Source organism: Erigeron canadensis, chromosome 5, assembly GCF_010389155.1.
Source record: "Erigeron canadensis isolate Cc75 chromosome 5, C_canadensis_v1, whole genome shotgun sequence".
In the NCBI taxonomy this organism is placed as follows: domain Eukaryota; kingdom Viridiplantae; phylum Streptophyta; class Magnoliopsida; order Asterales; family Asteraceae; genus Erigeron; species Erigeron canadensis.
The window spans coordinates 8,278,955-8,289,067 of record NC_057765.1 but is presented as its reverse complement, the minus strand read 5'-3'; the positions used below and the strand labels follow the sequence as shown (position 1 = coordinate 8,289,067).

Below are 10,113 nucleotides of genomic sequence, written 5' to 3'. Positions count from 1 at the left end.
TAGTTTTTTTTAAAAAGGCGTCTGGTAACTCGACCACCTTTTTGGTAACCCAAATTATCATTAATTTGTATACTAATATATATCTAACATTTTAAATATGCAATAAATTTTAAAAAAAACACAAATTAAATACTACTAAAATATAAACTAATAATGATATTTGCCTAAATTAGTTTTTTTAAAGTTAACAAGGATACCTGATCGGTGTGGAAAACCCTAGCGTCGTAGTCAAAATGAGGGGCCGCCTCTGGTATGTCAAATTCTTCATCAGGTTTTTCTAAGTGAAGCTCAAAACCTTCCGCACCCATTTCGCCCCATATACTTTCAAAATCCATCTGAAATAATGATAAACTATAATAATAATACTAAAGATCTACAATTTATAGTATATTGAAAATCTAATGTATATCTATATATCTATATCTATATATATAAATGAAAACAATAATATATATATATATATATATTGAAAACTAAAAGAACTGAAATAGAACTCAAAGAACAAATTATAACTATAAGTATAGTTATATGAAAACGATTGTGAGAACAAATAGAAACAATTGTTTATGAAAGAACAAATAGAATTGAAAACGATTGTGAGAAAATCGGACGATACGAGTTTCTATATATAGAACCGCCCGTACATTGTGGACTTGATGGTCCACAGTGTACGGTTTCGTACACTAACTTTTTGTAGCGACTCTCGCTACAAAAAGTGTGGTCATTTTACTAAAAAACTGGTCGGGTTACCAGGCATCAATTTAAAAGCATAAGAGTTGGACATGTTTGTCAACTCATAATTACCAATAATTTCGCGCTTCATTCACCAAACCAATCATATTTCTATCCTAATAATTCTTCAACCTTACTCCATATGTCTAAATATCTATATCTAATCTAAAATCCCAAATAAAACCCAGATCCAAAAATTTATCATATATATATATATTTTTTCCATTCAACTGAGAGTTCGTATATCCAAATAAAATGGGTGTCTTATCTTGGCCTTCTGATTCTGAGGTTAGTCTGTTACAATTAATATTATTCATTAAAATAATATTTCAATTTGTAATGTAATATTGTCACTATTTATTATTTATGATGCAATGTACTGCAATGCAATGTATCTGTACTGTTCTTTCGTGACGACATATTTTAGGATTTTATTGTTGTTACTTTTCATTTAATGAATGTATATATGTATGTATATCTATATTGGCCTTATACTACTACCTTTTTATTCTTTTTTTTTTTAATTAATTTTTTTTTAACTTTTAACAAAGATTAATGTCCCAATTTGCTATAAAGAATGCTACGAGAGCTTCAAGAATATCGGTACTTATATTATGAATTTGTTATGTATATATAGTTTGTTGTTATAACGTTACTTATCATTTATAAAATAATTTTGTTTATATATGAGAATTCGCTAAGAGTTGGGGGCATTTTTTTTCTCGGCTCTGCCCGGGCATTTGAATTCTCAAGGCGGCCACTGCTTATGATTTTTGTTAGTTTTATAATTTACCACTACATGTTAGATATTACTATATTTTTATATTGTATCATTTTTTGCCCGAAAATCTATCATGTATGATGTATGTCACATTTAAATTTGGCATTGTATGTATCCCACCTCGTATTGATTTGCAAACAGTTGACAGTAATTTCTTTATCCTGTCGTGTCAGCAAAATAAATCAAGCGATACGCATAATAATAATGAATGTAATTTTGATACGTACACTATAGCAAGTTTTGAAGTATGATATATTCTACAAATTTTCTGGTAAAATGTTATTGTAGTTTATTATTTTAGTAGTAGTTCAATGCTTTTTTTGTTGCATTTTATTTACTGTTACGTAGAAGTACATTATTAGGTCCAGTTCTATTTTTATAATGAACAAGGTCCAGTTCTGTAGCATAGAATTTGGCCATAAGTGAATTATACTGATAGATTTTAGTTGTCATTATATCAACAACTTAGCATCCTTTCTGAACATTCTGAATAACAGTTTAAGGAATTTTTGCTACTTATTTAGTTGCTTAAATGAGGTGTTTTTATCTTTGTTCGGGTGTTTATTTTTGTTGATAATTCTTTCTCGAACGGTCGTATTATTTGGGGTTGTTTGGAAGCACAACTAAGGTGATGTTGAGTTTTTACCAAATACTTGGTACTATCTGTTTAGGGTCGAAATCAATCAGATTTTGAGAGAGATGTAAGAATTAGTGGGAATTTTTGTTGTTGCTAAATTAGATAATTTTATTATGGAACTGGAGGTCCGTGGTTCAAACTTGGGCTGATGCAGAAAATAGGAAAAAATGAGATCTCTTGTGTCACTAGGCCAGTCTCTATTAGGGATAACCAAGGGCCGGAAACCATGTTTCCTTTCAAAGTTGATACATTAGGCATGTGTATATGAAATGTAACTATCTCTATAAGCAGACAACTGTGATTTAATTGATATGCAGCCCTTAAAACGTCTGAGCTTAAATCTGTTTGCTTACAAAATTCAAATTTTCAAATGTTGTGCTGTATAGTTGGAAAAAATTAAGAAGATAGTTGCTGAAATGGCCGGGGTAGCTGTTAGTGTGGTCAGAATTGTTGTATCTCCATACAGAATTTGTCCATTGGGTGCGCATATTGATCATCAGGTTGCTATGTATTTCAATTTACCAATTTTTTTTATATGTATCTTGCATATGTTTTCATGGCTTTAATATATTGACGGTAAACAAATTTTTTTTTTTTTTTTTTTGGGTGGTGCAGGGTGGAACAGTTTCTGCCATGACAATTGACAAGGGTATAATTCTTGGATTTGTGCCTTCTGGTGATTCTCAGGTCTGAAAAACATTATCATGAAAGCTTAGTTATTTGGTAGAGTTTGAGCATTTACTTGTTTAATAATTATTTCTGAATTAATAGCCGTTTCTGATCTTCATGTTAAACGAATTTGCGTCTCAAGGTATTACTTAGGTCTGGACAATTTAGTGGAGAAGTTTGTTTCAGGTAATAACTATTTTATTCTTTGTATCTTTCATGTATAATGATGGTTTACATTGTGTGTTCTCAAGTTTGAAAAATTGACCTCAGCGTTGACCAAATTCAGCTTCCAAAGCATATTGACAAGTCAATTGGCAATGACATTCCATCAGATACAGAAGAATGTAAGTGGGGAAGCTATGCAAAAGGAGCATTGTATGCGCTACAACGTGGAGGGAACCATCTAAAACAGGTCAAATATTTTGTTGATCTAAAGTGATAGTCATAGGTGGCGTTATGATATGTTTACTTTTGAATAGGTTTATTTGGGTAATCTTTTATCTCTAACAGTTCAAATTGAGAAACTAGAAAAGCTTAGCTAAAAGAAAGGGGTCAAATAGGCCAAATGGGTCGAAAGTTTCTCAAAGTAGAATTTAAATGCAAGCAACCTGCTAGATGTGTTTAATAATATTGTTATGTTACGATTATGTAACATATTTTTATAGTCATGTTTACCGTATTTATATTAATTGGAGACAACCCACCCATTATGCAACCTGCCCTGCTGTCCATTTTGCTACCTCTGTTCAACATCGTTTATTTGGCAGAGGCCATTATGACTTGTGAAATAATTTCTTTATTTAAATTTGTGCAGGGGATCACTGGATTCATTTGTGGCACAGAGGGTCTTGATAGTTCAGGTTTAAGCTCGTCTGCTGCTGTAAGTTGTTGGTCCTATTCTGTTTCTTATAAAGTTACTGAGCTTGTATATGTAAGTCATTTTCTTTGGTTAATATTTTTGAGAAATCTTGGAATTATGGTTTTTTTCTACATCTGATACCACAAGACTATACATCACAAATCTCGATAGTCAAGCTGTTTCTTACCTGTAATATAAGTTTGCTTATATGTGCTAATTGTTTTTGAGATTATGCTCCCTAATCAAATATTTATTTGAACTTTCAACTATTTCTTAAGTTTGGAAATTCAGTAATCTCAATTTTTCGTGGTTAACAGGTTGGAATTGCTTACCTCTTGGCTCTAGAAAATGCAAATAATCTTACTATATCTCCTACAGAAAATATTGAGTATGATCGGTAGGTTCCTCTTTAATATTGGCAAAGTTATCGGTTGGATTGACACTTAATATTGTCTCGAGGTGAATAAAAATAAACGATTTCTAAGTGTTAGAGTTGTGATTGTAGGCTAATTGAGAACGAATATTTGGGTCTGAAAAATGGCATATTGGATCAGTCAGCAATATTGCTTTCGAGTTACGGCTGTTTAACTTGTATGGATTGCAAGGTATTATTGGAACCATTCTTATTACAACTTACAGCTACTCAAATCATACTATATTTTAGCAATAGCCTATCTTATTAAATCTATGCAATTATTAATTCTTAAGAACTTTTATCACAATAAATCTTGTTAATTCCGTGCAGACCAAATTACACAATCTTATACACCCACCTAAAGTTGTGGAGAAAAATGCTAAAGCAAAAGTTCCTTACAAGATTCTATTAGCATTTTCAGGCTTAAAGCAGGCTTTGACAAGTAACCCAGGATACAACCGGAGAGTTACAGAGTGTCGAGAGGCTGCAGAGATCCTTCTTAAGTAATGTTCTCTAAAAGTTATCCAAGAACCATAAATTGAAAATAGTTAATCGTAATTATAATAGCAAGTTTGTACTGAATCAAATAAGTTTCCATAAAGATCGCTCGGAGTTTGCTTTTATGGAATAATGACATCAACTACTTACATGTTATATATTTGATTTAAGCAACATAAAGTTACTTGCCTGTTATTATCTGCGCTCATTATGTATTCTTGTTTGTACTGTTTACAGGGCCGCGGGAAAAGAAGCTGAGCCTATTCTTTCGAACGGTTAGATCTTACCAATGTTGGTATGACTATTGTTTTCTTGATACCTAGTTACTGATTTATTTTACAATTGATTTACAGTTGAACAAGAAGAATATGTGGCTCATAAGGTTCTAATTTTCTTTTCTTCATTTCTGTGCAATTAAATTCTTATAAATGTCGATGGATCAGATTTACATTAGGATTTTCTTTTCTGCAGTCCAAATTAGAACCAGATCTAGCCAGAAGAGCAGAACACTATTTCTCCGAGAATATGCGAGTTATTAAAGGTTTTTCATGTAATTTTTTGTTTAATGGGATTATAATGTTGTTTTCTTTGCGAGCTTTCTACACGCTATTTGTTTAGATTTTACCTTCCTTGAGTAGTTGTTCAAATGCTATTCTTATCTATCAAGTTCTTGATTCCTGAAGTTGCTTGATTCATTCTTAGGACTAGAAGCATGGGGTTGTGGCAATTTTGAAGAGTTTGGAAAGCTTATTTCAGCTTCTGGCTTAAGTTCTATTCAGAATTATGAATGTGGTATGCCTTCCTTCAAAATATTTTCATTCAGTTAAAAATCTTACTTACGGATGAATTCGTTGAATATTCTGCACACTTGGTGATGCGAGGCATATTGTCAAGATTTTTTCGCATGTAAGGGGGTGTTGAATGTGATATTGAGTGATCAAAATCAAATGATCAACTGGAATAAGCTGGGCTGTTGAAGATATTTTAGTTAATTACTACATCAATTAATCAGTTTTGTTTTGAAAGTCAAATTCAAACACTCCCTGGCACATTTTTAGCATCCAAAAGAAATGAGAGATGAAGTGTTTATTGACAACATCACGTTTTCATGCGATGACTGAAAACCAATCCAATTCGGCCCTTGAACCATCACCTTGTAAGTAGAGGCTTGTCAACCTGGAAAAGCCTAGAGTTAGGAAACCTTATTGGACTTGATGTACAGATTTTTTGAACTACTTGACCTTAGTGATCCTGCCAATAATCTCAAGAATGGATGAGATTTTTAAACAAACTGTTAAAACGTCATTTTCAGGTTGTGAACCACTAATACAACTATATGAGATACTTCTAAAAGCACCCGGGGTCTATGGTGCACGGTTCAGTGGAGCTGGGTTTCGAGGGTGCTGTGTAGCTTTTGTGAAAGCAGATTATGCAGAAAAAGCTGCTTCATTAGTCAAAAATGAATACTCTAAACTTCAACCCGACCTGGCTCCCCATCTTAACCAAGAAACAGCCGTTGTGATATGTGACTCAGGAGACTGTGCTCGAGTCATCTGAGGCTGAGACGAACCTATAATTTCATGAATGAATGCCCACATATGTAACTAAAGTATGTTATTTCGTTTATTTGATTTTTTTTGTATCATAAGCTACTACCACGAATACTGCGCTGGAGTTTTAGATTCATGTACTATTCTTTCTTTCCTTCTGATAAAACGGCGAACCAACGGTGTTTACGAACATTTCTATCAAATACCTGATATACTTGGATACCCGATACCATATTGGCCTTTTGTTTTTGACCTTTATAATCGTCTCATATTCTTTCCAGGACCTGTACAAATCTGTAAGTTTGTCGAAAATGAATTATGTTTCTATAATGTTTACAGCAAAGTTGTGAACTTTTACGCACATCTTACCAGTCCCTAATTATCGATCTACGTTAAATCTTTTTTAACCAAATTACCTAATGAGTTTAGAATATCATTTAAAAACTGGAAAGTGGAAAAATAAAATATCATAGGCCTCTCCTATTTCAAAGGGAGCTGTTATAGGTACCCCATGGTATTAGATAAACCCTCTCATTTTTATTTCTCTCTCATCATTTTAATATTTTTATTTATTTTTTCAAGAATATTACTTACCAAAAATAATCAAATCAATAAAGTTTTATATTTATCCTTTGAAAATTTTTAATTATCTATAATATATTCTTTAATATAAATATTATTTTTAATTTGTCTTCTTTTGTTTATTTAAACAATACGAACTCTTTCTAATCAAATCAATAATGATTTATATATATCCTTTTAAAAAATTTAATTATCTATAATATATTCTTCAATACAAAATTATTTTTAAATTATTTTTACTGTCACTCAAAGTCTCAAACCTTTGTTCTTTCTTAATTCATACTAGCTGTCACAAAAAAAGTTAAACATTAAATTCCAGTTTCTCTTTCTGTTGAGAGTTATACCAACAAAAAAGGTCAAAATTATTAAACAAATAACATTTTGACATCGTAAGAGAAAAAAAGTGTTTAAATAAAAAATGAAGGATTTGGTTGAAATGATGTTTTCAAATGTAAATCCAATGGCTAATAAATAAAAGAGTTTGGACGACACTTTATGAATTTGGTTAATGCTATCGTTGTTTTATCTGTTGCCAGCTATAAGAGGTTGTACGATGTAGTGGTGGTGTATAGATCATGGATAAAAAAATTAAGTGGAGAGCTATATATGAAAAATAACGAAGAGAGAGAGCGTAAGATAGAAAAATAAATATTATATTATTAGTGGGTAAATAACTGATTAATGACATGAGTATTAACTAAATATAGCAGGGGGTGTATTAAGCAATTTTTGGGGTATCTATAGACAGTCCCATTTCAAATTTGTGGCATCCCACTAGCGCCGCTCCTCTTTCATATAACCAACATGAGTGCCGCTCATGGGTCATTGCGAGCGCTACTCGTCAGGGAAATGACATATCCGAACTTATGCTTATAAATAGAAAAATAGACCCTCATTTTCCAAAGAGAGCACAATTAACATGCCAGCCGAAAAATACACCTCAACGTGGAAAATAAGGAGCTTTGAAGCGGATTTTAGACTTCAAAACACCTCTCAATTTAGGGATTATCATCTTTCTTTATTCTTGTTGGTAAACAATTTCTTTTTAGTTTTCAGACTTTGTTAGTCTTTTAATTATGTCTGGCTAGTAGGTTAATACTTTTTGGATGATGTGATCATGTAGTCTATTTGTTTGCTTTATTTTATGTTAGATTTGTTGGATAGTATTTATGTTTGGCATTAATAATTGTCTAGTTTTTTATATTATATTAATTTTATATAAATGGTTTATTGGTTTATTTTTGGCTTGATCAGTCTATATATCGGTCACAAAGATTTAATGAATTAACTGTTGACGGAAAACGATTATTTGGTCTATGATTATTGTAAAAAGTGATTCTCCTCTAACTAGCAAATCAAGAATTAATATAATTATAACTAGATGACCATGATGCTTAATAATATTTTAATAGGTCCAGTGAACGGAAATGAGATCTAGAACGACTAGAATAATTAATACAAAGTGATTAATTGATCTGCGTGTGTATATATATATATATATTATAGGGTAGAGATCCTGAAAGAAGGTGTCTTAAGGAGAGAAGGGAGAGAAGGTCATATGAACCAATCAGAACGCAACATGCGTCAAAATGAAAAAAATGCACGGTAGCATTTTGGTAAATAAATCAAACTTTTCTGAAGTGATCAGTCTGGGTTCCGATCAACTTGGGTCTGGGTCAGGGTCAGCTTGGGTTCTGATCAGCTTGGTTGGTCAGCTTGGTCAGCCTGGGTTCTGATCAGCTTGGGTCTGGGTCAGCTTGGTTTGTCAGCATAATCAGTTTGGTTAGCTTGGGTTTGGGTCAAGTTGGGTCAGGTTGGGGTCTGTCCAGGTTGGGTCAGCTTGACACAATTTACACATAATCTACACAAATGTAGATTATGGGTTTTGGGTCAGCTTGGGTTCTGGGTTGGGTCAGGTTTGGGTCAGCTTGGGTTCTGATTAGCTTGGTTGGTCAGCATGATCAGTTTGGTCAGATTGAGGCCAGGGTCGGATTGGGTCAGGTTGGGTCAGGTTGGGTTAGCTTGGGGTTGGGTCAGGTTGGGTCAGCTTAGGGTTGGGTTGGGTCAGCTTGGGGTCTGGGTCAGGTTGGGTCAGCTTAGTTAGCTTGGGTTAGGTCAGGTTGACACAATCTATACAAATGTAGATTAATCTACACAAATGTAGATTATGGGTTTTGGGTCAGCTTGGGGTTGGGTTGGGTCAGCTTGGGGTCTGGTTCAGGTTGGGTCAGATTGGGTCAGCTTGGTTAGCTTGGGTTGGGTCAGCTTGACACAATCTACACAAATGTAGATAATGGGTTTTGGATCAGCTTGGAGTTGGGTTGGGTCAGCTTGGGGTCTGGGTCAGCTTGGTTAGCTTGGGTTGGGTCAGCTTGACACAAAACTACACATAATCTACACAAATGTAGATCCCAAGCTGACCCAGATTTCAGGCTGACCAAGCTGACCCATAACCAGGCTGACTAATCTGACCCAACCAAGCTGACCAAGCTGATCAGAACCCAAGCTGATCAGAACCCAAGCTGACCCAGAACCCAAACTGACCGACCAAGCTGACCAAGCTTACCCAACCAAGCTGATCATAACCTAAGCTGACCCAGACCAAGGCTGATCCAGAACCAGGCTGACAAAAGTTTGATTTATTTACAAAAATGCCACCACACTTTTTTTTAAATCCACATGTCACGTTCTGATTGGTTCATAAGACCTTATCTCCCTTCTCTCCTTAAGACACCTTCTTATTTGATCTCTCTCGTATATATATATATATATATATATATATTATTTAAATCATAAATACAAGCTTGATCGTAGTACGCTTAATAAGTGAACCTGGCTTGGAGTTCTCTACTATTTGGTGAAGTAAACCTGGCTTGGAGTTCTCTACTATTTGGTGAAGTGAATGTAACTAGGATCTAAACTGTGAAAAAGTCATCCAACAATCCGACACTAGAATAGTAAAGCAAACCAATTGTCGTTATGCATACGATCTAATTCCGAAACAAGTATATTTCTATATTATTGTTCTTGTTTTTAATAGCAATAAACTAGTCAATGCTTATCGCAGACCAACGGTTGCGACCTTCAATTTACTTTTTACTTTCTATGTTATTAGTTTAATTAGAATCGTGACAACCTACATCTTTAAATTACACATTATTAGATAATTATTATACATCGTACTTGCTAACAATCCACGACTTAAATACTATACTCCAAATGAATGGGTTCTTTGTTCGTTAGTGTGTTTAGTTAAGACGTGTTTTCTTGTACAACTTTTATAGATTTGAATACTTTTTTGAGTTTTTCTTTCAATGAAAAACACATCAATTGTCGAGTATAACGGTCGTGCAATTAGCTCACTTGATTAGAGCTATTAGAATAGGTAAT

At 33.5% G+C, this 10,113-nt stretch overlaps 1 protein-coding gene across 2 annotated transcripts; it reads left to right on the top strand.

The window, feature by feature from the left end:
* Positions 1 to 823: 823 nt before the first annotated feature.
* On the top strand, positions 824 to 6,375 carry LOC122599506 (galacturonokinase). Of its 2 annotated transcripts, none has more exons than XM_043772033.1 (14): positions 824 to 1,020; positions 2,537 to 2,650; positions 2,766 to 2,837; positions 2,962 to 3,005; positions 3,090 to 3,231; positions 3,634 to 3,699; positions 3,996 to 4,075; positions 4,184 to 4,283; positions 4,424 to 4,596; positions 4,829 to 4,866; positions 4,945 to 4,973; positions 5,063 to 5,132; positions 5,294 to 5,383; positions 5,904 to 6,375. In XM_043772033.1, the coding sequence occupies exons 1-14, from the start codon at positions 988 to 990 to the stop codon at positions 6,146 to 6,148; spliced, it is 1,296 nt and encodes a 431-aa protein (XP_043627968.1). In that variant the 5' UTR covers positions 824 to 987; the 3' UTR covers positions 6,149 to 6,375. The 2 variants fall into 2 exon arrangements, with proteins under 2 accessions (XP_043627968.1, XP_043627967.1); XM_043772032.1 differs by lacking the exon at positions 824 to 1,020 and adding an exon at positions 1,261 to 1,335.
* Positions 6,376 to 10,113: the final 3,738 nt, after the last annotated feature.

What these genes read in the sequence shown, in the direction of transcription:
- LOC122599506 (XM_043772032.1), top strand. Translation starts at nt 1,288, where the DNA reads ATGTCCCAATTTGCTATAAAGAATGCTACGAGAGCTTCAAGAATATCG. An exon ending in GTGCGCATATTGATCATCAG is followed by an intron (nt 2,651 to 2,765) that starts GTTGCTATGTAT and finishes TGGGTGGTGCAG; the next exon opens with GGTGGAACAGTTTCTGCCAT. An exon ending in TGCCTTCTGGTGATTCTCAG is followed by an intron (nt 2,838 to 2,961) that starts GTCTGAAAAACA and finishes TTGCGTCTCAAG; the next exon opens with GTATTACTTAGGTCTGGACA.